Raw genomic sequence first — 26,055 nt, 5'->3', positions numbered from 1 at the left:
TTACCTCACAGGGGAAGAAAAACCCACCCTAACCCCCGAAATCCCCAGCACATCCCACACGGAGTATTTCCGTGATTTCACAAGTGATTTCACTTCATGAGGAGTAGGAGGGAGGGGGAGGAGCGAAGGGCTGCTATGGGTTCCTGTGGGGAACACTGGCACAAATTAGGGAATTTATCGGCTAGGTTGTGTCTTTTGCAAAAGCTCTTCGTCTTCTCACATTGCCTGAAAAATCCAGAAATCCTGTCAGTTTTGTAACTACGAAGAAGTTACTTCATCCTTTCTCACGAAGGATTCCATCACGCCCAGACCCGTGGCAGCACTCCCCGTGCACCAGCTGCTCTCCCTGCCACCTCCCTTCCACGGTCAGACTTCCAGCACCATCCTTAGACCTTACCATTATTTTCTCGTATCTTATCTACAGAATTAGGCAACACCTAAGATTTTTTTTTTTTCACTCTACGCTTTATAAGCGTCATAAGCGTTCTAGGACCTTTTTGGTTGGTTTTGGTTTGTTGGTTTGTTTTGTTTTGTTTTTTTCTTTTTTATTTTTTGGTTGGTTGGTTTTTTGCTTTTGTTTTTTTTAACCTGCCTCAGCTATAGCGAAAGAGGATCTGTGCCTACCAGAAGAGTGATCAGGAGAGCCTCTCGCACGCTGCAGTCACAGGCCGTTGTACAGACACCAGAGACCAGCCACGTACAGGCAGCTCAGCCACCAAGAAAACAAGCCAGAGCAGACGCTGCGCCACATTGGAGAGCAACCAGAACAGCCGAACCCGCAAGCGAGTGCTGCGGACGCGCCATGGCCCAAGGCTCGCCCCAGTGGAGGCCCCAGGGAACCCCGAGCCCTCACAGAACCCTCGCTCCCTCCCTCCCGCCCGCGGCCCGGCCCGCACCGCCGCGGCCTCCCGTCGCTATGGGAACAGATGCAGGCGCGAGGCATGCCGGTCTGAAACAAACTGCTGCAGTAAAACGCTACGAGAAGGGCCATTTCTGACCAATGATCGCACGAGGAGGTGGTGGCGATGACCAATGGCTGGCAGCTAATACGGAGGGGGTGGGGCTAGGGGCTCTTGTAGGCGACGGCGGCGGGCGCGGGTCGGTTAAACCGAGGCGGCGGCGGAGCGAGTGGAGTGTGAGCGCTTCTGTGAGCACTGCCCGCTCCGTTCCACACAGGGCCTGTGCCGCGGCACCCGCCAAACGGTGAGGGGGCGGCGTGAGTGGCAGGGAGCTTGGGGTGGGGGGGACACTTTGCGAGGGGCTGGATCCCGTCTGAGGGCTGAGGCTGGGCAGTGGGTGTCCGGGCACCCCGGCAGCTCACCCGTGCCAGGGCACTTCCCTTGCAGCTGCCTTCCATTACCGGGACCCTTAACGTGCAGACGGGACTTTCCTTGGAGCCGTGCGGGGCTCCCTTCGCCTCCTCGGCAGGGATAAGCGGACGGGGCCGGAGCGGCTGCGCCCTCTCCCGGGGCCCCCGGCCGGCGCCAGGCTGTAGAGGGGCTGGGGGGGGCGGTGGCCGGCGGGGTGTGACCCGTCCCGGCGGTGCCTGTGTCGGGGCCGGGGGGAGCGCCCGGGAAGCGGGAGGTGAGCGGCTGTTGAGCCGTTCCCCGGTGCCCGAGCCTCTGACAGCGGCAAAGCGCTGCAGCACAGCCACGGCCCTGACACCGGCCCGGGGGTGCTGGCACCTGTGAGACTGCTGGGCAGTGATCCTGGAGGGTGCCTGCTGCTGCTGCTGCTGAATTTTCTGCTTCTTTGCTCACTACAGGCAATCATGAGTGACCGAAAGGCAGTGATCAAGAATGCGGACATGTCAGAAGAGATGCAGCAAGACGCTGTGGAGTGTGCTACACAGGCCTTGGAGAAGTACAACATCGAGAAGGACATCGCTGCTCACATAAAGAAGGTGAGTGCTCACTTGTAACTTCTTGAAATCTGTGAGCACATGAGAAATGAAGCAGGGAGAACGCTGCTGGGCAAGTAGCTCTAGAGAAACAAGTTCTGGAGACACTAGATAATCAAGTTGGGACTTTCTCTGCAGGCTGTAGGTGTCTTGATGTTCCTTTCTCCACCCTTTCCATGCACATTTCTAGGTCTTTATACTTTTGTCTTGCAGTACCATAAGTCTTTGCTGCTGCTGTCCCATTGTCCAGGTGAACAGAGAGGCAGGTGACTGTCCCTGTGACTGATGAGCTGGAACACAACACAGGGGCTCTTTACAGAGCATCTCCTAAGGTTTCAAAACCTCTCCTAAGCTTTTCCTCTGAGAGAAAGCCTGTTTTACGTAGTCCTTGGTTTCAGGTTTATTGAACTTAATCTTAAGAATCTGCTCACAGTTCTGCCCAGAAGGGTCAGAAATTGCAGGGAAAGAGTTTGTTGCAAGTCAGTGCAATAGCATATCTCTTTATGTAGTATCACAAGGAAAAAGACAAAAATAAAAACTAACAAAAAATGCTGGTAGTACTGATTATCTGTTGTTTTCAAAGTCTGTGTCACTCTTTATGTAGGATTAACAATACTAAACATGGGAAAGATCTCATTCTGATTATATTTCCTGCTTTGTCAACTCGGTAGAATGGAGAAATCAAAAGAGCGTCAGTGGAAGTTAAACTGATCTGAGTGGAAGAGCTGTTTAAAAAGTAATTCAGCTAAAGCAGAATGACTGCTTCCACTAAAAAAAATATTGGTTTGCTGTGCCCACAAAACAGGCATTTTTTTACTAGCTGCAGGAAGTATCTTATGACAGTGGAAGAGAGTTCAGTCTTACATTTTTCTGGTAATGTTTGTAGCAACTATTGAGAATTTGCAGGGGGTTTGTTTAAAATGTGTACAGCATTAGTTGTTAGATTTGTTGTTGGTACTGGTGGTAGAGTATGTGGCAGAGAATTTTCCACAAAGTAGCTAGTCCTTCAGCACGCATGTTGTGGCTGAATAACGAAACTGAAATCACTCCTTACTTTCTGTGAGTATAACATTGGTTTTACTCTAGGACTGTAGTTTCAGATCACAGTATGAATTATGGAATGAGAGACTACTTTCCCTTAATAAAAATAGTATTTTAAACTTAGCACGGTTCAGATGGGAAGCACTGATTTGTAGGTTTTGGGGTTTTTTTTTAATATCTAAGCAGCAGGTGAACAATAAGAATGTAAATAAGATAATCCTAGTACTTAAAAGCATCTGCTCTTTTTGTACCTTTCATGCTTGGAAAGTGAGTACCTGTTTAGAAGAGTTCTTAATTTCTGGCTCTCTCTTTTGCAGGAGTTTGACAAGAAATACAATCCCACTTGGCACTGCATCGTGGGAAGGAACTTTGGCAGCTATGTGACTCATGAGACCAAGCACTTCATCTACTTCTACCTCGGCCAAGTTGCTATTCTTCTTTTCAAGTCTGGGTAGAACCACGGACTGGTACTGAAACTTGCACCTGGTTACAAGGACTGTGTGCTGACTGACTAGTTACTGCAGCCTTCCTGAGGACACAGGCCTTGATCTTCAAAGGCAATGGCAGGGATTATGCTATAGCAGATCATGTTACATAGTGGATATAAAAAGGAAAAATACCAAAAAAGTCTTCCTTGTATTTATTTTTTTCAGAAGGCTGCTTGTTTGCTATTAGAGCTGTTGGAGCAGTTTTACCTTTGAGGTTTTATATCCATCTACAGTATTGCCCAATTACTGATTGTGCTCTGTAAGCACTGATGGTGTTCAGTTCTTTACGAGTTTTCTGTTTTGTTTTTATAATTTTCCCCCTGTTTTGTTGCTGGATGTACTACCGCAAAGCCTGAGCTGTTTCTGTTCTGCTGCTGCCCCTTGGAGAGCCGCTGTGGAGAATAAAGGACGCGATGGGTCTGGGCCGCCCGCTCGTTCTCTCTGGCCGCTCGGTGCCGCTGTGCCGGCGGGTGCCTCGTCCCGCATGGCGGTGCGGGGCTGGGTGCTGGGGAGCGCTGCCGGAGGGGTCGGGGTTGGTCCCGAGCCCTTTGTGCCGGCCGGGCGGGGCTGGGTGGCGGGGCGGGAGCTTGGAGCGGGTGGGGCTGGTGCGGAGCTCGGGGGAGGAGGGAGCGGTCCCGGGGACTGCAGGTCCCGGCGTGCTTGGCGGCGGGCGGGGACTACGAGTCCCGTGGTTCCCGCGGGTCCGTCCGGGAAGGGCTCCATCCGGGTCCCGGGCAGTGCTGCGGGCGACTCGTCGCCATTACGGGGCAGCGGCGGCGGCTCCGGTGAGCCGGGGTCGAGGGCGTTGTTGGTGCTGCAGTGACCTCCGCCATGGTCAGGAGCCGCTCCGGTGCGCCCGGTAGCGAAGGGCGGCAGCCGCGATCTGCCTCGTGTGGGGCCGCCGTGAGGGAGGGTGAGCCCAGGGGCGGTGAGAGCCGAGGCGGGAGGAGGCTCCCGCGATCTTGTAAACCGTCGCCGAGGGGAAGCTCCACAGAACGGGGAGCAGCGGAGAGGGCAGCGGCGTGAGGGGAGCCGGCCCGGCCTGGAGAAGGAGGAGATCCGAGCCGGGCGGCGGGCGCCTGCCTTCCTTCCGAAATGCTGTCGGGGCCGGGCAATGAATGGCTGCACCCGCTCCCGGAGCTCCGGGCTGGATAGGAGGTGGGAGGATGTGACCGGTCCTGGCGGTGGTCGGCGGGAGAGCCCGGAAAGCGGGTGCTGGATGTGAGCGGCTGCTGAGCCGGTGCCCGAGCCTCTGACAGCGGCAAAGCGCTGCAGCACAGCCACGGCCCTGACACCGGCCCGGGGGTGCTGGCACCTGTGAGACTGCTGGGCAGTGATCCTGGAGGGTGCCTGCTGCTGATGAATTTTCTGCTGCTTTGCTCACTACAGGTAATCGTGAGTGATGGACATGTCAAAAGAGCAGCAATATGCTCGCAGGCTTAGGGGGCGTTTTTTCATTGGAGAATTGTTGGACGTGATGAGATAATGGCTGACTGGAATGTTCTGCTTGCAGCACAGCTGTATGTCCTGTTTTTTGAAAAGTGTTGTAGGCTTCAGGAGGATGATGAGGGAACATGATTGCTTGACCTCGTGCTTCATTGGTACAGTTTGTGAATGTGGTGTGACTTTTCAGAGGGAAATTGCAGTGTCTGGGCTTAGTCCTGCTGATCTAGGGAGTGCTGTGGACTATTTGTGTTTTGGTTTTTTTTTAGCTGTCTAAACAACAGATGATTTGTAAGAAATAACTAATGGAATCCTTGTACTTAAAAAGGATATGTTGCTTCTTAATTGCTTTTTTTTATTTTTTTATTTCACATCAATGACAGAAAATACGCAGTCAACTTTTAGGTGAGAACTTTGTTAGTTCTAAGTTCCTTGTGATTTCATCTGCAGAAGTTTGAGAGTCCCAGTTTGCAATGTATTGTTGGAAATTTGGCAGCTAAGTGCCTCTTGGGAAGAAGCATTCCCTTTTCTGTCTTGTGCATGGTGTAAATACTTTTATGTTTGAAGCTGGTTAGAGCTCTGGGTCATTGTTTAGGATTGCACAGAAACAGCTGCAGCTTAGTGTGCCTTCAGCCTTCCCGAGGAAGCAGACCTTGGTGGTCAGGAATTTTTCTGGAGTGGTTGGTGGGTGTGTTGAGGGGGAAAAAAAAAAAAGATAAAAATTGCCTTGTATTTACTTTCCAAAGTCAGCTTCTTTGCTAATAAAAATATTATATGTATTCCATCTTTAAAAGTTTCACAGCTGTTTTCTGTTTTTCCCTAACAGTGCTTGTGTTCCTCCCCATTTACCTGTGAATAACCACCTATCATAGAGTTCTTTTCTCATGTTCAGAATATCTGAATGCTGAGCTAAATGCATGAGTAAATCAGGAACCCAGAGCTGCACGGGGGAGCCCTGTGGTCAGCAGGACCGTGCTCTGTCAGGGACGTGCAGGAGTTACAGCAGTCCTGTCAGTCCAGTTGCCCAGTGTCTATCTCCCAGTGTCTTGATGCAGTGAAAGACTGTACTGGTAGGTGTGTGGAGCCTTGAAGAGAAGCTCAGTGTCCTGCGTGTGCTGGCAGCACCCAGAGTCCCTGCTGGTAGCAGTGTCCTTACAGAGAAGAACCTCGGAAGCTGCTTCCCTGGGTATGCTGAGAAGTCTGAGTCCGGTTGGAGGCAACGGACAGCGCTCGGGTGGCATCTGGTGTTGCAGTGAAGTGGCAGGGAGCCGCGGGGGCTCTTAGCTGTTTCCTCCTTGTTCCCTTGCAGCGTCCCCGGTACCAGAGCCGCTGATGGAGCCGCCGGGCGGTACCGCTCCTCCCGCCCGTCTTACGGTGGGCAGGCGCCGCGCCGGTAGGGGGCGCTGCGGGGCTGCGTAGCAACCGTGCGTTCCCGTCGCTACGGCAACGGGTGGAGGCGCGGGGCATGCTGGTATGAAAGGGAACGCACCCCGGTCCTGGCCAATGAGCGGGCGGCAGGGCCGTGGCGCTGACCAATGGCTGCAGGGCACTGCGCGGGGGCGGGGCTTGAGGGGCGGTGCCTGGAGGGCTGGGACCTCCGTGGGCATAATGGAAGCTGAGAGAGCGCTTGGCTGGGGAGCCTGCGGCTGTGAAAGCTTTTCTTTGTTGATTTCAGGTAACCGTGAGTGGTCAGACAGCTGTGGTAAAGGACGCGGACGTGTCCGAAGAGTTGCAAGATGCTGTGGAGTGTGATGTTCAGTCTCTGGAGGAATGCAGGGTTCAACTTTGCAGATCATGTAAAGGGGATAAGTGTTTGCTCGTAATGTCTTCCCACTGAATGTTATGTGCACTTCAGAAATCCAGCAAAAGTGTTGGTGGGTAAGTCGTTCTAGAGAGGCAAGTTCAGCAGACACAAGATATTCCATTCAGATTTTCTTTGCAGACCAATATCGATATGTTCCTTTCTGTCTCCCTTGCATACGCTTCCCCTTCTTCCCCTTCTCTTTCACAGTTCCCTCTATTTAAGTCCTTTCCTCCACTCTCCAAAGACAACACTTAATATTGAGTTCCTAGTGGTCTCTTCTATAGGAGTTTGACAGGAAATATAATCCTACCTGGTAATGCTCTGAGGGAAGGATTTTGTGATGTATGAGACCAGTTGCTCCATCTTCGTTAGCTTGGGTCCTGTTACTGTTTTTCTCCTCAGAGGTACTTGGTCTCTGATCTCATTACTCAGTTGCTAACAGTTGTGCTAACAGTATGAAGCCTGGTGCCTTCAGCCTTGCTGGGGAAGCAGACCTTGGCCTTGAAGGGCAAGGACAGGGCTTTTGCTAGGATGTGTTTATTGTAGTTAGGGAGAAAATAGAAAACAACCAAACCAAACCAAAACCAAACAAACAAGAAACCCAAACCAAACCATAACCCACTTCCTTTGTATTCTTCCCAGAGCAAGCTGCTTTGCTAATAAAATTGTAGTGTTTTGCCTCTGTTTTATGGTTCTGTACCCTCTTTTCAATGTGTTGTTTGCACTCTTGTTTCTATGTGAATGTGTATGATTGACTTTGTAAGACAGTTTTTCTCAGACCCAGAGTAACTAAACACTCTTATCCACTCTCATAATTTAGTTATTAATTCTGAGGGTAATAGATAATAGGGAGCAAGCAGGAGTTAAAGGGCTTTTGTGAGACTTCTACTGAAATGTTATTTATTAGCTCTGTTCTTTTGCACTCTACCACTACATTTTTATTTTTTTTTTGTAAGAAACCTGGGAATTGCTCTTCTGAAGTTTAAAAAGTAACACCTAAATTAAGCTTTATAGAGTAACTTTTTAATTTTACAGTTGTGTGCTACAGCTCAGTGGAAATACTTGGTTCTTTATACCTTCCCAGGCCAGCAGTTCACAAGCTTAACCCCTTGTACTGTCAGCTCATACTTGCTTAGGAACTGGTGGGGTTTATTTCTTTCTGTCCCAAGCCCCTCTGATTCTTCTGATGTGGTTTGGGTGGGGGCTTTTTTTATAATTTTCTCCCTGTTTTGTTGCTGGATGTACTGCCGCAAAGCCTGAGCTGTTTCTGTTCTGCTGCTGCCCCTTGGAGAGCCGCTGTGGAGAATAAAGGACGCGATGGGTCTGGGCCGCCCGCTCGTTCTCTCTGGCCGCTCGGTGCCGCTGTGCCGGCGGGTGCCTCGTCCCGCATGGCGGTGCGGGGCTGGGTGCTGGGGAGCGCTGCCGGAGGGGTCGGGGTTGGTCCCGAGCCCTTTGTGCCGGCCGGGCGGGGCTGGGTGGCGGGGCGGGAGCTCGGAGCGGGCGGGGCAGGTGCGGAGCTCGGGGGAGGAGGGAGCGGTCCCGGGGACTGCAGGTCCCGGCGTGCTTGGCGGCGGGCGGGGACTACGAGTCCCGTGGTGCCCGCGGGTCCGTCCGGGAAGGGCTCCATCCGGGTCCCGGGCAGTGCTGCGGGCGACTCGTCGCCATTACGGGGCAGCGGCGGCGGCTCCGGTGAGCCGGGGTCGAGGCCGGGGCGGCGCCGAGAAGCCGGTGGGTGCCTGGGTGGCCCCGACCACTCGGGCGACAGGCAGCGCCGGGCCCCGCGGGGCTCCGTGAGCAGCGCCTTCCTTCTTCGCCCGGAGCCCCGCAGGCCCGGCCAGGCCTCCCGCGGCCTTTCCCGGTTCGAGCTGAGCAGCGAGAAGATGTCGCCATGAAGAAGCCCGAGTCCGCGCTGCGCCGCCCCCGCCGGTCGCCCCCGCGGGCCATGAGCCTGGGCCCCCGCCGGCTCCGCCAGTGCCCGCCGTGCCCCCCCGCTCAGGGCCGCCGCTCGCCCGCCGGGGCGCCCGTTGATGCTGCAGAGCCCGCCCGGCGCGACCCCCGCCTCCGCCTCCGGAATGGACAAGAGCAGCCCCTGCGGCTCCGGTCCGCCCGGCACCTCGGCCGGCAGCAAAGGGCAGCAGCCGCGGTCCGCTTCGGCCGGTCCCGCCGCGGGGGAGTCTAAGCCCAAAGGCGGTGAGAGCTGAGGCGGAGGAGGGGGCCCGGGCGGTTGTGGGCGCGGGAGCAGGGAGGGGGTTCTGGCTGGGGGTCCCGGCCGATGGCGAAGGCCCCTGGCGAGGTTGGGTCAGAGCGGTGGCAGCCCGGGACGGGGAAGGGGGTGAGGCCGGGGGGGGTTCGGTTGCCTCATGCTGGAGTCGGGTTTGTGGTGCAGGTGAACTTCCCCGTGTCGGGTTGTTTGTCTCCCAGCTGGGTTCTGATAGGCTTCGTGTCAGGTCCCTGCTTGTTTTTGCATTCTTCTTCCTTCCTCTTCCGGCTTTGTTCCCTATTAGGTGAGCTGCGGTTCCTGCTCTCCTCAGCCTTTAAGGATTAATGCTTTCTCTCTGTTAGCACTGGAGGAATCAGCTTGAGAGCCAAAGCTTTGTTTGTGTAGTAGGAACATATGTTTGCCAGGGCTTAGTAAGAGAAACTTTAACTTTGTTCTGTACTCAGGTGTGATTTTACACCTTGCATAGGGAAGTCCTCTATCGATACCCAGCATTCTCCTCACTGGCTGTGGTTCAGTAACCTACTTTGGAGCAGCTCAGAGTTAGTTACATATGTTTGCACATCTGGCATTGAAACCCAAGTGTTATTTCTGTCATTGCAATCAGCTTGTTTTGCTGACACAGCAGTCAGGAGGAGCCATTATGGTTCCTGTCAGCTGTCTTCCCAACGTAAGACCTGAGCTGCCTCCTGTTTGCTAAACCTGTTTGGGAGTGGAGTGTGCCTGGCACCCTTGTATCTTTTTTTTTTTCCTAAAACCTAGAAGTGGGGCAGTAGTGATTCAAACTAGTGTTTTTAGTCCTGAAGTACATGTGAGAGCGTCAACAGGTTGCTACATCATTGCTGTACTAATTTCCTTCTTCCTCCCTGGCTTGTTTCAACTGTGTCACTTCAGGTCTTTGAGAAAGCAGCATTGTGTTACAGGGCGTGGACAAAATGAGTAACTTAGAGGTCTGAACTCCTTTTTGGACTTTCTGAAAGTGCTTGGGTCCTAGGTAACCAAGTATTACCTGCTCTTCACCTGATATTAACTTATGTTCCACAGGATAGGCTGCAGTGAGTGATAAGGGAGGTGGCTTACCCACAGCTCCCCAGGTTTTGGCATTACTATGCAATTATGGTGAAATTTTAACTTTGAATTCAAACACATGAAAGACTTATGAAGAACTTTTTAGGCAGTCATTACTGGAAGAATTCTTAACTGATTTGTAAAGCTTTTTTTTTTTTTTTCCTCAGCAATAGGATACCTGTGGAAGTTAGGTTTCAGCTATCTTTCAACTAAAGTTCTTCAACTAAAGTTCTAAGTTTCCATCAGAAAAGTTTATTTGGGTTATATTAGTGTACCAACAGGAGTCACATCCCATTAGGATGGAGTACAGCAGCTAAGGGAAAATAGGCTTGTTGGGTTTCTCTGCAGTCCTCAAGATCTGAGGGACAACATTAGTTCTCACAAACATTCCTGAGTTGCCTTAGCAGTACATTGGGAGCATGCTTAGCTGGGTGAGTGACTGCTCAGTCACCTCTTGCTCACTGGGATGTTTGCCTTAGCAGTAGTTTCAGTGTGTTTTCATGAAATCACCCTGAGGCTTGAGTGTGATACACCATCCCAACCCCTTATGCAATGCAGTTGGCTTCAGCACAGCTCTGCTGAAATGAAAAGGCCCAAGAAGATGTAAGGAAGCTGCAGTTCTCACCCCCATAGCAAGCCAGCACTGCAGCTGCAGGACAGAAGTGGTCACCTAGAGCAGCTTTTAATCCTTGGAACTTGATCTCCTCTCTCTGGATCTTTGGACATGAATGTGATGTATAGCAGGAGAAATCACAGATGTCAGGGGATCATATCATCATGAGAGTGTTGTTCTGTGACAGTAAACTTGGAGTCAGTAAAATCACACTTGAATCATTGTTAGACTGTTACATAAGATCCTTCCTAAAAAGACACAGGTAGAGGGGACTTTGCTATAAAATGTGAGAGTCATTCTAGTGACTCCAAAAGGCTCTTGGAGCTTGTTTGAAAGGTCCTGTAGTATGACAGGAATGTGTGTAAACCAGCTGGCTGAGAATATTGATGGTGACTAACAGTGTTAAAACTGTAAGTAGTAGGCAGTTCTTCTGTCAGCTGCAAGTACAAGCTGTTCCTTGTTTCTGGCCCTTGTAGAGACCCACTTTAGACTGAACTTCTCTTCTTGAGCTGTTACTTTTTCGCAGTTGATGATTGCAGAGAAACATCAAAGTTGGTATAGACAAAATGGACATGTGCCCCTCTAGTTCTTCCACTGAAAATGCAGATTTAAGAGAGTGGTTGAACTCTAAATTGACAAGCTCTTCTCCTGAATAACTGAAGTAATAGTCCAAACCTCTTCAAAATTACTTACTTTTTTTTTAACCAGAGTCTCAGTGGTGCTGATTATAGCCTTTTTACCTACAAACACTCTCAAAAAAATGTCTATCAAAGTAATCATTCAGCCAGACCTGGTCACACCCTCAGTACTTGGCAGCTTCTGGTATGTTTTTTTTCCTGATAACACTCAGCCCATGTCTTTCTAGCCTGATGTGCATTATAGCATTGCAAACTATGCAAGCATGTGTTTGAGTTACACATCTGTGGTTCTGATGGAGTTGGTTTAATTCTGAATTAAAGGATTAGCCTGGCAAATAGCAGAGTAAATTATCAGTTCTGGTGATGAAGTTTGTCTGCAAAGTGGCTCTGTCATATCATGTGAAAGTAATGATAGTGTCCTTTTACTTCTGTAGCAAGAAGCAGCAGGCCACCACAAAACCCAGTCAAACCACTTTAGTACTTATTCTTAAGAAGTGAGATTCTCAGTAATGCAAAAACACACAGACCTTTCAGTTCACTGCCCCTCTCTTTTTGAGGGTGAAGGTGGGAGAGAAAAAAATAACCAAAAAGTGAGACTTGGTGTGAATTTCTCTATTCCATCTGTTTTAAATGCTCAAGTAGATTGGAAGTGGTGCCAGGGAAGAGGAAAACTGGAGACACTGGTATTGAAAACTACCCATATGAGAAATGATCTTGAATCACAGTGGTGTGTTTGCCTACTATGTAAGATTTATAGGAAAGGATGGGGAAGACTACAAAGTGGGAAAAGGGAAACTAAATAGGCTTTTGTAAGATTGATCTAAGGGCTGTATGAGTATTACTGTTTATGTCATGCTTACTGAGTGTCCAGTGTGACTTGGGGGCTGGCTGGTTTCAGGCAAACGTTGCAAAGGTTGGTGGACTTAGTACTTAGATATTTGGTATGTGCCCTGCAAGGGAAAAGTGTTGAGTTTGTGCTTCAAGATCGATTAGCATGTGTTGACCTTGTGAAAGAAAAGGGTATTTTAAAGCCAGAGTTGTATCTGGTAGGGTCTTTTTTAAGCATAGGGAGCAGAACGGAGCTGAAGCAGGGAATGGGGTCTTGCAAAGTGGGAGACTTCACTGGATAAAGAAAACTCAGTCATTCTAATAAAAGCACAGCAAATACATCCATCTTTTGTACTCTCTGACCAGTTTGTTGGGCAGTGTTAGGGGTGGAACACTTTGTGTTGCTAAGGGGGTTGATGTCCTGATAAAACACAAGCCTTTTAACCAGAGCCCAAAGCAGTGGCTGAGGTGCAGTACATATGGACAGCCAAGCTGATTCCTGTTTGTTTTTTTTTCCTTTCAGATGGAAAGAATGCAAATGGATCCAAACAGCGTTATAATCGTAAAAGAGAAAATTCCTATTCAAAAAATGAGAACTTTTCCAGTCAGTCCCGTCGCTCCAATTCACAGAAAAGCAAAGCTTTTAACAAGATGCCCCCTCAAAGGGGAGGTAGTGGCGGAAGTGGCAGACTTTTTAGCTCTTGTAATGGTGGAAGACGAGATGAGGTGAGAAATTGTAATGCCATACCTCCAAGGCCTTCTTTCTTGGGACGAGAGGATCACTCTGACCTGCTTAGATAGGTCTTCTGTGTTCAGCTCCTGGGCTGGGAAGGGCAGGAGCCATAAGAGGTGATAACATCGTTGAGATGCCAGAGTGAGTGTGAGCACAACAACTTGGCAACAACAGAAGAGGAGAGCTCTCTGCTCTGAGAGACTTAAAAATACCGTGTGAGGAATGGGTACCTAGACAGGCCATGTACATATCTCATGAAAATACCTAGTAATAGTTTCTAGCTTTTAAGTCTGAGGTGACTTTGTCTAACTATTTCAGTGTATACATTTGCATGTCATAGTGGGATTGGGAAAGTAATCCTGTTAACCTTGATGACATGAAGGTGGAGTAAAACCAGAATGAGGCTTTTATGCTGATGTGGGTCAAAATACTGTAGACCATTTGTGGGTTTTGATTGGTTTCACTTTGTTTTTCTTGGTTTTAGTGGATGAGCAACACTGCTCACCTAAGTGCTGACTGTCAGAACTTACTTGCTGTCTTTGTTGAACTCTCATTCTTTGCTTTGTTATATGAAAACTAACCCAAACAAGTACAACCTGTGTAAATAGTAATCAGACTTCTGTATTACTTACTGGCTGTCTGAAAGAATATTGCCAGGATTCGATCAGCTTTCCTCTGTTTTGCCAGCTTTTACTTGTCCTTCTGTGGGTTGTTTTTATGCTCTCCTCCTCTTGCACAGTATGGGGTAAGACCACTCAGTTCTAACTTTCAGGTTCTCATGCACTTCTAACGCTGCACTGCTTGATTTGCAGAACTGGAGTGGGAGAAGGTGAGTGAGCGGATGCTGCGTATCTGTACGTAATCACTGGTGGGGGCTGGATATCAACTTGTACTGATGGTTTTGCTGTATATTCTAGCAAGTTCTAATAAATGCTGTTGTCTCTTAGGTAGCAGAGGCTCGGCGGGCAGAGTTCAGCCCTGCCCAATTCTCTGGTCCCAAGAAGATTAATCTGAACCACTTACTGAACTTCACTTTTGAACCCCGTGGCCAAGCAGGCCATTTTGATGGGAATGGACATGGCAACTGGGGGAAAAGGAACAAGTGGGGACATAAACCTTTCAACAAGGAGCTCTTCCTACAGGCCAAGTGAGTGGAAGACCAGCAGGGCTCTTAGACTTCCACAGAGACACTGAGCTGTGAGGGATGATCAGCCAGGGAATTGTGTTTGACCTTGACTGCTTGTTTGGCTTTTCCTGGTTGAAGTTACTTCTCCATAGTGTTTTTAATGCTAATGATTATACCTGAAAGGGATAAAAATCTATCGGGTTGTTTACCTATTTACAAGGTATCTGATAGAGTGAGTCCTTTAGATACAAACCAATTAGTCTTCTGCTCTAATACTGTAGCATCCCTTGTGGAATGTGATGCTCCACTAGGGAAGACCTGTGCAGTTCCCCTACCGAAGGTGGTGTTGGTTTTTTTTTTAAAAAAAAAAACAACAAGTATGTTGAGATATAGTAGGGATTGCAGTTGTTGGATGAAAGCTAATGTGAATTTTTAAGTCCCAGAAGCAATTATTCATATGAGTCTTATTTCTTAAGCCATTGATTAATTTTTTTTTTTCCCCAGGCTCCTAGGTATCTAGTATAACCCAAATGATGATCAGTATAGTAATCCAGCAGCAGAATTGCTTTTGACTGGAAATACTGGTCACTTTCACTGGAATTTGATGTGTGTTCAGGACTTCTGTATTTGATCATGTTAAAGATAATAAAAACTATTCTCAGCATAGATACTCCTGATTTTTCCCTATTTTTATGTGCCTTCTTGTAGTGAAGCCTCTTTGCAGGAAACCCAGGCATTGTAGTTTTTGTTGGCATATTTTTTCCAATTGTGGCTTCCCTGTTTTTTTTAATAGATCCCTGATGGAGCTGGCTGTTCCCTACATGTTTCTGGAAAACCACTCAGTCTGGCTCATTCTGTAGTTAGTATGTGATATTGTGTCTAACTGAAAATAGACACACCTGTATTCTGGAAATGTGGTTGTGAATTGAACTCTTTGTTTAATGGTAGTAGAATTTACTGACTGCATCCAGCAGTTTTCTGCTGGACAAAGAAGAAGCTCAGAGAATCCTATAGGACTGTTTTCAAAGAATTTTTAGAAACAACTGAGTGGATCATCTGTCTCTTTGCCTTTCCCCAGCTGCCAGTTTGTTGTCTCTGAAGAACAGGATTACACAGTCCACTTTGCTGATCCAGATACCTTGGTCAACTGGGACTTTGTGGAGCAAGTGGTCAGTTGTGATGGGCTAGATTTTTTTTTATTACTCTCCTTGAGAAGCTCACCCTGTCTTTCACTGCCTCTTTATCTCTGTGATGTTACGTAAACCTCAGCTGTTTTTGAGTTAAGGCCTCTTCTGTCACTCCCACAATACTGGGAAAGATCTGTCATGGAATATATTATCAAATACTTTCATGACAGGAAAAGAGAAGTGCTAAAATCTATTAGGAAAATTAGCAGCTTCTCCTTGCTTTCGCAGATGGGAGCTCATCAAAAATAGTATCTGACATTCTGTAGACAGAGTCCTTGTGATCGAGATATTAACAGAAAACTTGGGCAGGAGTCCATGGAAAAGGACTGGAGTGTAGAGTTTTGAAGAATTATTTTGTGCATAGGTGGTCCATCTTGCCTAGCAACAAAATGAAAAATCTCTTGAGAAGTGTGGTCAGAAGTTTGGGCTGCCTCAAGTAGAAACTTAATATCAGCCAAGAGTAATCTTTGTGTGGTGTAGCCATACTGGTACCTGACAATACAAGGGAGCTGAAAAATCTAGGTGCTTGTGTGGCAGTTGTCTCTGCGACGTACAGATGCTAACAGAGTGCCTGACTAAACTGGCTTGTTCATGGAAATAGGTAAGTTCAGCCTCACAGTTAAACAGGGCTGCACAAGTCTGCTTGTGTAAGTGATGTGACAGCTGTCTCCTCACTGTCTGAGTTGGGTTGATGAAGATGCTGCTCTTAGAGATGATGAATATATGATGGGAAACATGAGAAGAATCACTTTTTTGATGTCATTAGAGTAGACATTTCAGATGGGTGACTTTGAAGTTAATTCCATGTAGTCTGAAGGTGTTCTTAGTTCACAGTGTACTTCATTTCTTTCTAAATAAGCAGTCTAAAGAGCTGGAAGATTAGTATGTTAGAGTAGATCTTACAGTTGGCTTATTCTGCAGCACAGGAGCTGATTTCCAAGTCTAAAGCTTGTACTCTTCTCATGCCATTTCAGAGAATTTGTAGCCATGAAGTGCCCTCTTGCCCAATATGTCTGTACCCACCAACTGCAGCAAAGATCACCCGCTGTGGACATATCTTCTGTTGGGCATGTATCCTTCACTATCTCTCCTTGAGTGAAAAGGCCTGGAGTAAATGTCCTATTTGTTATAGCTCTGTTCACAAGAAGGACCTCAAGAGGTGAGATTTGATATAAACTGATGCATCTTCTTGGAATGTTATTTTTATCCTACTAACCTCCTCCTTACATTGCAGTGTTGTTGCTATGGAAACACGCCAATATGCAATTGGTGATATCATTACCATGCAACTTATGAGAAGAGAGAAAGGTGTTCTGACAGCACTGCCCAAATCTCAGTGGATGAATGTGGTGCAGCCTGTTTGCATTGGAGGTGAGTGTACTGAGCACTGGGGGTTGGCATCCTGCTCCAAACTCTTCTAAGACTTGGGTAGAGAGGATTTACCATGGCATCACCATGTTGTCACGTGGGTTTTAGCTGCTGAAAACCTTAATGACCACACATCAATAATATTAATAACAAGATGTCTGCCTGTGTTTTTGGTTGGCTTTGTTTTTTCTTTTTTTTTTTTTTAGTCTTTGCTGTTTCACTTCACATTATTGCACCATGAGCATTCTTTATCACTGGTATGCATTTGCTGTGTATTTTGTATTGTACAGTCAATGGTGTGACTCCTGCTGCTTTTGTGGGCTCTTCAGTGTCCCTTTTTGCCTCCTGGATCCTTGTTATACAGCTTAGCAAAAATAACTGTCTCTGTTTCTAAACTATTTCAAGGATGTAATCTTTAACAAGGTTTTCACTTGTCTACTAAAATCTGTGAATGATATGGGGAAATGATCAAACTTAGTGCAAAACTTCCAAATATCTGTTGCCTGACTACTTCAGTTTTCTTCAGTCAAGTACTATGACTAATACATCATCATCTTATATGTTAGTATCACAAAAAAGTTGTGACTAAAGGAATAACATTACTGTTTTATGGGCTGTCTTAGCACCCTTCATTTTGTAGTCACATTTATGAAAGGCTGTGTGCATTTATACTCTGTAAAAAGTCAAACCTCTGAACACATGATGGGTAACCAGCATGCAGTGTGTGTGCTTACATGTTTCTCAGTATTTGAAAGTGAAGGACTTTAAATACTTTCATAAACCAAACAAAATAAATCATAGAATCATAGAATCCTAGGGGTTAGAAGGGACCTCGAAAGATCATCTAGTCCAACTCCCCCTGCCAGAGCAGGGCCACCTAGAGTACATCGTGCAGGAACATTCTAAACACAGCAAATTCAGCATTAACTTGAGCATTAACTTGGTGTTCTACAGACAAGGTTGGACCCTTGGGGAGCAGTGAGTATAGGGACTGTACTAATATGCTATGGTTACTCTAAAGTTTACAGATAAGATAGCTCTCTAATAACAAAGACTACTTTTTGCTCTACTTGCAATTCTTTAGCCTATTTCTGCTGTGCTTGATAATGAAAGCTCATGATAATGTTTTGCTTGATTTTTTTATACTTGTGTGCTTACAAACAAGTTCAAGCTGAAACAGAGGTCACTTCTGCAGAACTTTCTAGCTGTGATATTTTACAGTGTGTGGGAAAGAGGAAGAAGCTGCAGACTGCATTGTTGCATGAAGTTTTTATCACTCAAGGTTTCTGAAAGATGATGCTTCCACAGCACAGAAATTTATACTTTTTTGATGTGTGGCAACTGAGGGAGATGTGTGAAGCAGGGCAGGTATAAAATTCTTAGTAAGTGTTGTCTGCCCTGGGGTGGATTAACTCATAAAATTGAGCAGTAACAAACCTTTGGAAGAAACAGCAGTTTAAACTGGTGCCTCTACAAGTGGATGTTAATGATTTGGTGCTCTTTCTGTTCAGATGATCAGCACAGTCAGTATTCAAAGCTGCTTCTGGCATCTAGGGAGCAGGTCTTGCAGCTGGTGATCCTGGAGGAGAAAGCAGCATTACTAAAACAGTATGAGGAAGAAAAACACACCCCAGAGGCTTGCTTTATTGAAGCAGCTATCCAGGAACTTAAGGTGAGAACCTCTTTGCAGGCTTTAAGAGCATATTGAGTACTGAGCATCTCTGTTCTGCTGCTTAAGCAGTTGTATGTGATTATTCTGGTCTCCAGGATGTACATACATGTAAGGTGGTGATGTTTGCTGCTAGAATAGCATTATAAATCTAGGAGGAAACTATAACCTTTGGACCTTAGGTATCTGGCACGATGTTCAGGATAACAGAATGCTTTTTACTGAATGGTATTCGTTTGTTATTTGTAGAGGAGTTCAGCTTTCAGAGGAAGATGTGTTTCCCTTTTATATCCAGCAATGTCTGGCATAACTTCTAACTCCTACCTGACAGACATGAGCAAATGTGTAGAACATCAGAGCCTTTAGGCATTCTACAATGGGTGTGCTCTACAGTAACAAGAAGCCTCTATTCAAGGCTTACTCCTTCTCACAGATGAATTATAGATCTAGCATAACTTGAAGTATAATTCAAGACTAAAAATAACTATAGTGATAGTCTACTGGCTTAAATAGTAAATTGAAACTTTTCTTTCTGAATTGCCTGTAGGAGCGAGAAGCAGCACTATCTGCTGACCAGGATAAGAAAAATGGTATTGCTGGAATCAATGCAGCTGTAGAACAATTGGTCCTAGAAAGCTCCAAGGCTGTGGAGCCTGCACTTCCCCAAGAGAAAAAGGTGTGTGACAACTCTGCTCTGGCAGATCTTGTTAATACTTAATTCTGCCACTTTACACTGCAGTGTATGGTGAAATGATGCCAAAGATTTTTGCAGAGATGATAACCTTGTAAAGGGAATGATGTGGTACTAACTGTGCACTCTCTGCTGTGATAGTGTGGTGTGGAATATCTCTCTGCATTTGATGAGGAGCTTGTGGAGCCTTGTTCACATCTGGCAAGTTCCTTTTCACCTCCTGTGGAAGCAGAAGAAGCCATGCTGGATGAAGAGGAAGTACCTGAAGTGGACACCATAGGGGAACCTGATATGAACACAACAGAAGAACCAAATCCAGCTGAACCAAGCTGCCAAGAATCAAAAGAGACAGTTAGCAGTGGACATCTTAGCAGCTCTCTTTTTTACTATTTCTATCAAGGTCAGTGCAATGAAATGCTAGAAATATGAGGGCAGAGATTGGCATCCTTTTTGAGGAAAATGTTTGTGACTTCATGAGATCCAGTTAACCCCTGTGTGATAAAGGTCCCACACAAACTCAGGAGGGAGGTTTAAGTTTTTTACTGGAGAAGTACTGAGGTGGGGAAAAGGGTTTTGAAGATTACCAGACAAAGAACAAGTGGTGATATTTTCTCTTACAGCGGAGGATGGGCAGTGCATGTACCTTCACCCTGTGAATGTTCGATGCCTTGTTCGTGAATATGGCAGCTTGGAGAAGAGCCCAGAGAAGATAACTGCAGCTGTAGTGGAGATAACTGGCTACTCAATGACAGAGGTAGTTATTTTGGCCTCTTAATACTTAAACGCCCTTGTTTTAGCTGATTGATGACTACAGTGGGCAGATGAGACTCTTTAACTTCAGTAATAAATAATTGGCAACTGGGTAGGCTTTGGTGGGCATCTGTGTAAGGTGCAGTAACTTATGCTGCATTTTCAGTAGGCTGTGGTCTAGCTTTTTGTTAGTTTCAGAAGGTGGCAAGTTCTAGAAGAGAATGGCAAGCATAAGATTGGTTTGGTTTTGAAGCTGTCTCTAAAAAAAGTAAATTTCTTTCCCATATAATACAGCTTGAACCAGACAGATCAATCATCTTTGAATGATGGGTGTTATATCTCCATCACTATGTCAGTCTCTAGACCTTGGGATGATATATCTGTGATGTTGTGATAATAGATCTGCTCTTTTGTTATCAGGATATCAGACAGCGTCATCGTTACCTCTGCCATTTGCCTCTGACCTGTGAGTTCAGCATTTGTGAACTGGCTCTGAAGCCACCCATCATCTCTAAGGAGACCTTAGAGTTGTTTTCAGGTTGGTACCTTTCTCATATCTGTGAGGCTGAAGGGGAAGTTGCTCTTATCCTGTGGTGGCAAAAAAAAGAACAGCTTTACTTCTTTTGCACCAGCTGTCTGATGACTTCTAGACAGAACAACACCAATTTACTGCTTTTATAGACAACAATTACACAAAGAATAAAAAGCCTGATGCTTGAGAGAGCATATGTTGTTTGTAAGCATGTTTTGTTACTGATTTGTTGTAACTGAACACTGAAATGTAAACTGAATTGTTTTCAAAGCTGGAGAAAATATTGACAAAATATTGGTGTAGAGATTTTTATACCCAATGCTGTGCATTGCTCCTAGATGACCTTGAAAAAAGGAAACGTCTCCGGCAGAAGAAAGCTCGTGATGAACGACGACGTGAACGCAGAATTGAGATAGAAGAAAACAAGAAACAGGGAAAATGTAAGTCATGCTTGAGCATAACTGGTGGATTTCCAGCCATCTTTAGTTTCTGAGCTGATTCCTTGAGCTCTAGGATGAGCTCTAAAGCCCTTATTTTGCAGTGTGCACTTGGAAAAAGATTACAAAGTATTAGAAACAACGTCTGTGTTACAGCTGGGTCAGTCAGGATGTTAAATGATGTTATGCAATTGCTTCATACTTATGGGAGAGACATGTTATGGGAGAGACAGAGGGCATTTAAGGGCACAGCTATCTCCATGGTCTGTATAGATCTCAGGATTTTTAGTTTCTGTTTTTATAGTATTCACTATACAGATAGAAAATTGGAGGAAAAAAAAATGCCTAGGAACTGCTTCCATCCAGCAGCAGGGCTTGTACTGGGCTCCAAAATAGAGGGTGGAAAGAAAATTGAATCGGTACCTCCTAGACTCCTGAAACAACTTGCATATTGACAGTCCTACCCAAACCTCTTTCTAGATCCAGAGGTCCATATTGCTTTAGAGAATCTGCAGCAGTTCCCTGCTTTTACCACTTGCTCTGGAGAAACTAACAGCATTGATCATCAGAGCTTCTGTCTGTCTCCTCTTGGCAGAAGTCCTGTGTTTCAGACAGGTGAGCATCTGGAAAACACATCTACCTCTTGATCATTCTTTTGGGGATCTAGTGCTCAGGTCATCAAGTTAAGATATTAAAATCAAGGACTGCTGCTTTCCTAGGTTGTTCATGAGTTCATGCACAAAAGGCTGACATGGCTAAGAAGTGTTCTTATCCTTTGTCTGCTTTTTACTACCTTTGGTTCACAGTATGAGATTTACTTGACAGTATGATATCTGCACTGTAATTACCCCATGTTTTAAATCTTGGCTGAGGCAGAAGAAAGGAAAAAAAATCTGAAAAAGGAAGAAAAGTTTGTATGCCAGTAAAACGCTATTGGCATTTTGTCTTTCTACCCTCTCTCATCTTCCTCACCACTTTATACTAAAATAAAACACAGTTGATGAGCACTCAGTTAGGTTGTTGTCCAGTGATGCTTCAGCAAGTGTTTTACCTTGCAGTTCATAAAAATCTGAAACTATTCTTAAATGTTTTTCTCAAACCAGACAAAAGATTCCCAAAAAAGCCCAAAAGAAAAACAACCACACAGCATCCCAGAATAAGCAAACACCACCACCCCAACTTAAAATCTCCCTTTAAAAATTGAGCCCGAAAGGTCTCACTGCAAGACTAATGGATGGAACTGATGAGATGAAAATGGTTAATTACATAAGATAATAAAACTTTATTTCTGCTTCATCCTCATAAGCAGCATAATAAGTGCCTTTGACAAATGCAGCTGTCTCTAATTACCTGCTGCTTTTTTTGTAGAGTCTATTCCAACTCCACTGTCACCTGCTGCCAGCCAGGTCAGCCCATTGCTCTGTGGGAGTTTAGAGGAAGAGTCTCCCTTCCCTTCGTTTGCCCAGGTAAGCCATGTAGCAGAGTAAATCTTGTCCAGATTACTTCTGTCTTAGTTGGGGATTCGGCTGAGAACACAGTTGGCTTCCTCCACATAAACAATGTGGGATAAATCTTAGAGACAACACTGCATGCTTGCAGGAGTTCCTAGATTTTTGTGCAGGACTGTTGGAGAACATGGGATTTAATCATATCTTGCAACTCTTTTGATAGATGTTGAGAGTTGGAAAGGCAAAACCAGAATCATGGCCTAAATCTGCTCCAAAGGCAAGAGGTAAGAAAATCTGGTATTACTTCAAGTTCTTTACCATGAAGCTAAGAACTCTCGTAATTTCCCAAGAAACATCTCAAGTGTGGAGGGACATGGGCTCTGCAGAAGTTTTATAAAGCCTTCTGACTCTCAAGACATTTTCTTTCTTTCAGATGAGAGCACTCTGGCTCTCCCTGTGCCAGCAGATAGTGATGGAGAAAGTGACAGCTCTGACCGTGTCCCTGTGCCCAGCTTCCAGAATTCCTTCAGCCAAGCAATTGAGGCAGCCCTCCTGAAACTGGACAAACCGTCTACAGCTGATCATTTATCAGGTAAAAGGCAGGATGAGAGGCATGAAAAATTTCTGAAGTGAAAAAAAATTACTATTTCCCCTTTTTCCTTTGAGAGAAGTGAGAGCAGCATTTTTGGGGACCAAAACTTTGCTGCAGAACAGTCCTGAAAATTGTCAGGCTGTGAACAGTTTGACCAGAGCTTCTGTCAGCTTAAAGCAGCTCAGTGGAAGCTAAAAAGATCAAAAACATTCTGTTAGGACAAAGATGGGTTTTGACAATCATGTTTACCATGTCTTTACTGGAACTTAATTTTTATCTTGAGGAAGTTCAGTTTATGCACTTCTAAACTAAAAATACCTGAGCTACTGAACTACCACTTCAGTTTGACCAAAATGTCAAGGTAACTGCTAGCTGAAATTTGAAATAGGTAGTCTGAAACAAATTGATATCAACTTCACTTCTAAGCCTGGTCCTGGCTGATAAAACTTATTTATAATGCTCAGTTCTGGTGCTTATCTTTGGCTTCTGTTTGGAGACTGAACTGAATGATGGAGAGAGTTGGATGGGAGGGTCTGGTAGGTTCAGTGAAGTCAAGTGTCAGCTCCAGGTGTAGTGTTCTTGGACATGGCTGACAGTGATACAAACTGCTGCCTGTCCCAGGATCTGCTGTTGCAGAATCAGTTAGGCAGGATTAGAGGTGGAGTGGAGTCTCCCTTAGTTTGTCTCCACTATTTATTTTCTTAATCTGCCTGGTGTTCAGTTAGTTCATTGGAAGTTTCACAGACCTGTAAAAGTCATTTAGACTGGGAAAGACCAGTTACCATTTCTGTGTTGTATTTACTGTTCCGTGAGAAGAAATGACAGTATCATTTTAATTCTTCACAGAGGAAAAGGGAGGCAAGAAAAGAAAGAAACAGAAGCAGAAGTTGTTGTTCAGCACCTCTGTTGTTCACACGAAATGATTCTGCTATTCAAGAGAAATTTCCTCTCCTGGTTTTCTTTTTGTTTTGCTTTGTTTTGCTGCTATAGTTTAAGTATTTCAATTTGAACAGATTAAACTTGTGTTTCCAGGGCTTCAAGAGGGTTCAGGAGGAAACCATGTCAGTATATGTTGAAGTAAGATCTTTTAATTCCAGCTGCTTAATCAGTTTATACTGAAACAAAGTTCTGAAAAACATCCCAGAGACAAATCAGCCAAGGCCTGTAGTCCGTGCCAAGTCAGTTCTTTTGGCTTAATAAACAGTATGAAAGCCTTAACAGCTGTGTGGCACTGCCTGAATACTGCAGTATTACCTAAGTGAAGAGGCAGAAAGCCTTTATTTCCCTGGAAGTATTCATGGGCAGAAGTCCATCCAACTGTGACAGTAGTGCTGTTTCAGTAAAGCTGTTAAACTTCTCTCTTGAGAAACTGGTTTCTGCTGCACTGGAGATGGGCAAAAGAGCTTCCTGGCTTTAGAGTGTTAGCTGCTATATCTGTTCTTTTCTAAAGAGCAAGAATTCCTCCTGTTCTCCTGGCTTGGAAAGATTTAAAGCTGAGGTGAGTGTAAAACAGAACTTGGCTGTTTGGTTTTGGAGTGATTCTTGATGAATTTGTGTATTTCATAATGTGTTCTGGCACTAGTGGTAGGAGGAACCTCCTGGCTTCTCTCAGTTGTTCAAATATGTTTTAATGTGGGTGAGTGAGGCTGCTAATTTTTTTTTTGTTTGTTTTGCCAGTTATGGGCTACACATTCTTTGTAACCTGATCATCTAGAATAAACACTCCACCCTAGGGCTTTTGATAGCTACCTGAATATGTTTTGGCACTGGCTGCTCTTGTGTTGGAAGAACAACCCACAGCTGAGGTCTGTAGATAACTTTTATCCCCAGAAAGAAACTGGAGTCTCTTGTGCTGGGATAAGGGCTTGTTTCTGCTTCATTCTGGGATGTAAGCTGATCTGTGCTAAGCCCCTCAGGCTAAAAACATGCCTCTTCTGGACCTCTCTCTTTCTTTGGGTGGTCACATTCTGCACTGCTTGTGGTTTGGTTTGAGCTGCTGAGTTAAGTGGTGTGGATTTTGTTGAATAAAATGAACTCTGGGTGTAATGTTCCAGTAAAGGCCAACAGTTGCAATAACTCCTAAGCACACCCACGTACAGTACTGCACAGTGCCTGAGCTGTGACTGAACTCTCCTATCAGTGGGGAGCACTGTACCACTGAGCTGCACAGATTCAAGTCTTACATTCCTGCTGCCAGAATTTGTGACAGGGAGCTGGCAATAACTTACAGTGCAAGACTGGTGGGTGTCTGTTATCTTCAGCCCCACTGGCACTGCCTGGGTTTCAGTTTGGTGTGCTCTCTCTCCCTTTGCCACTGTGATTGGCCTAAGAAGGAAGCTTTGAGTTTGACTCCCAGAGTCAGGCATTCCAACAGCAGTGGTAAAGTCATTGCTTGGGTCCCTGTTTAAAAAATTTCTATCAATATATTGATGTTTGAGTTGAAAGCAACAGGCTCCATATAGTACAAGTACTTCCTCAAGGCACTTCAGCATGTGCACAGGGGAGCCAGTACCAAAGAGAAAGGAGGGGAGAGGGAAAGAACACTTCAACTGCTACAGGAGGATAGAGGAAACTTGGAAAACATTCTCTGAAACCAGCTTGACTTCACGCTTGGTCACAACTAACTACACGTGGTGGAGACAACACAGCTTGTCTGGAGTGCAGAAATCCTCAGACAAGATACCTGGTTTACTGTTAATGCTTCACATGCACACTGGAAAGCTACTGGTGAGGGCAGAGAAAGCAATTTTGTAAAAGAGTCAAGTATGCAGTGAGCTGTGTTCACAGTACTGTTGTTTCCTGATTGTTATAGTAATTTAAAGCCATGGAACAGGAGTAACTACTTAGTGTCTAACCAGTACCCATTGTGTTCTATTATCTCTGCATTTATAATCAATTTTTCTTTGCATTGGGAAGAGAGACAGAATAGCTGGAGCTGGTGTAACTCACCTCCACATTTCACAGGCACTAGAACAAGGGAATTGATGCAGGAAAGGAAGACTGTCCTCTCTGCAGGGGCAGTCTTCAGGACAGTATCTTCAGGTTCTATCTTGGTTTCCTATGGATTCAGGAGATAATACCAGCAATGCTACTTTCCTGTAACTGATTGGTGTAAACTTAATAAATATCTAAGCAGTACTTGTACCTATGAGTTTTATAATGGGTTGGATGGACTTGAGCCTTACAGCTCTGCCTTGCATTCCCTCTAGTCTCTGCTCCTATGTGCACAACTGGTGCTTTTGTGACTCAATGGATAACCCATATGGGTAACAGGTGCACTTAAGGTAAAAAACCCAGGAAAATGTTAATGGTTTCTCTGTACCAAGTGAGAAAAGTTACATTCCTTGTCCATGCCAACTGCCTAAAGCTCACTTCTACCTCAGCATGAAGATGACAGGGAGCTGCTGCACTCCTTAGGTGTACAGGTGGGTTTGACTCACAGAGTGAGATAAGCAAGTAATCTTAAGTATAACAGTAGGGA

General features: G+C 45.8%; 3 protein-coding genes across 3 annotated transcripts; 2 read left to right on the top strand and 1 right to left on the bottom strand.

Moving 5' to 3' along the window:
* The first annotated feature begins 1,059 nt into the window (after positions 1 to 1,059).
* Positions 1,060 to 3,568, top strand: LOC103536619 (dynein light chain 1, cytoplasmic). The gene is made up of 3 exons (XM_030460280.1): positions 1,060 to 1,203; positions 1,766 to 1,903; positions 3,259 to 3,568. The coding sequence occupies exons 2-3, from the start codon at positions 1,772 to 1,774 to the stop codon at positions 3,394 to 3,396; spliced, it is 270 nt and encodes an 89-aa protein (XP_030316140.1). The 5' UTR covers positions 1,060 to 1,203; positions 1,766 to 1,771; the 3' UTR covers positions 3,397 to 3,568.
* Positions 3,569 to 3,735: 167 nt separating this feature from the next.
* On the bottom strand, positions 3,736 to 6,339 carry LOC115599228 (basic proline-rich protein-like). Its single transcript, XM_030460701.1, has 2 exons — positions 6,029 to 6,339; positions 3,736 to 4,717 (listed from the first exon to the last, which is right to left on the bottom strand). Exons 1-2 carry the CDS (start codon positions 6,337 to 6,339, stop codon positions 3,736 to 3,738), a joined length of 1,293 nt encoding a protein of 430 aa, XP_030316561.1.
* A 1,933-nt stretch (positions 6,340 to 8,272) lies between these two features.
* On the top strand, positions 8,273 to 25,718 carry RNF10 (ring finger protein 10). The gene is made up of 17 exons (XM_030460275.1): positions 8,273 to 8,866; positions 12,565 to 12,767; positions 13,722 to 13,921; positions 14,979 to 15,069; positions 16,062 to 16,246; positions 16,322 to 16,458; positions 17,967 to 18,127; positions 18,672 to 18,800; positions 18,957 to 19,215; positions 19,436 to 19,569; positions 19,986 to 20,103; positions 20,436 to 20,537; positions 21,015 to 21,149; positions 21,903 to 22,000; positions 22,206 to 22,266; positions 22,416 to 22,574; positions 23,421 to 25,718. The coding sequence occupies exons 1-17, from the start codon at positions 8,704 to 8,706 to the stop codon at positions 23,495 to 23,497; spliced, it is 2,412 nt and encodes an 803-aa protein (XP_030316135.1). The 5' UTR covers positions 8,273 to 8,703; the 3' UTR covers positions 23,498 to 25,718.
* Positions 25,719 to 26,055: the final 337 nt, after the last annotated feature.

This window comes from Calypte anna, chromosome 15 (genome assembly GCF_003957555.1).
Source record: "Calypte anna isolate BGI_N300 chromosome 15, bCalAnn1_v1.p, whole genome shotgun sequence".
In the NCBI taxonomy this organism is placed as follows: Eukaryota; Metazoa; Chordata; class Aves; order Apodiformes; family Trochilidae; genus Calypte; species Calypte anna.
Note: the sequence above shows the minus strand (reverse complement) of the source record. Positions and strands in the feature narration are given on the sequence as shown.

What these genes read in the sequence shown, in the direction of transcription:
- LOC115599228 (XM_030460701.1), bottom strand. Translation starts at nt 6,339, where the DNA reads ATGCCCCGCGCCTCCACCCGTTGCCGTAGCGACGGGAACGCACGGTTG. An exon ending in AGCTTCCGAGGTTCTTCTCT is followed by an intron (nt 4,718 to 6,028) that starts GTAAGGACACTG and finishes GGCCGGTGTCAG; the next exon opens with GGCCGTGGCTGTGCTGCAGC.
- LOC103536619 (XM_030460280.1), top strand. Translation starts at nt 1,772, where the DNA reads ATGAGTGACCGAAAGGCAGTGATCAAGAATGCGGACATGTCAGAAGAG. An exon ending in TCGCTGCTCACATAAAGAAG is followed by an intron (nt 1,904 to 3,258) that starts GTGAGTGCTCAC and finishes TCTCTTTTGCAG; the next exon opens with GAGTTTGACAAGAAATACAA.
- RNF10 (XM_030460275.1), top strand. Translation starts at nt 8,704, where the DNA reads ATGCTGCAGAGCCCGCCCGGCGCGACCCCCGCCTCCGCCTCCGGAATG. An exon ending in GCAGCCTGTTTGCATTGGAG is followed by an intron (nt 16,459 to 17,966) that starts GTGAGTGTACTG and finishes CTTTCTGTTCAG; the next exon opens with ATGATCAGCACAGTCAGTAT. An exon ending in TTTTTACTATTTCTATCAAG is followed by an intron (nt 19,216 to 19,435) that starts GTCAGTGCAATG and finishes TTTCTCTTACAG; the next exon opens with CGGAGGATGGGCAGTGCATG.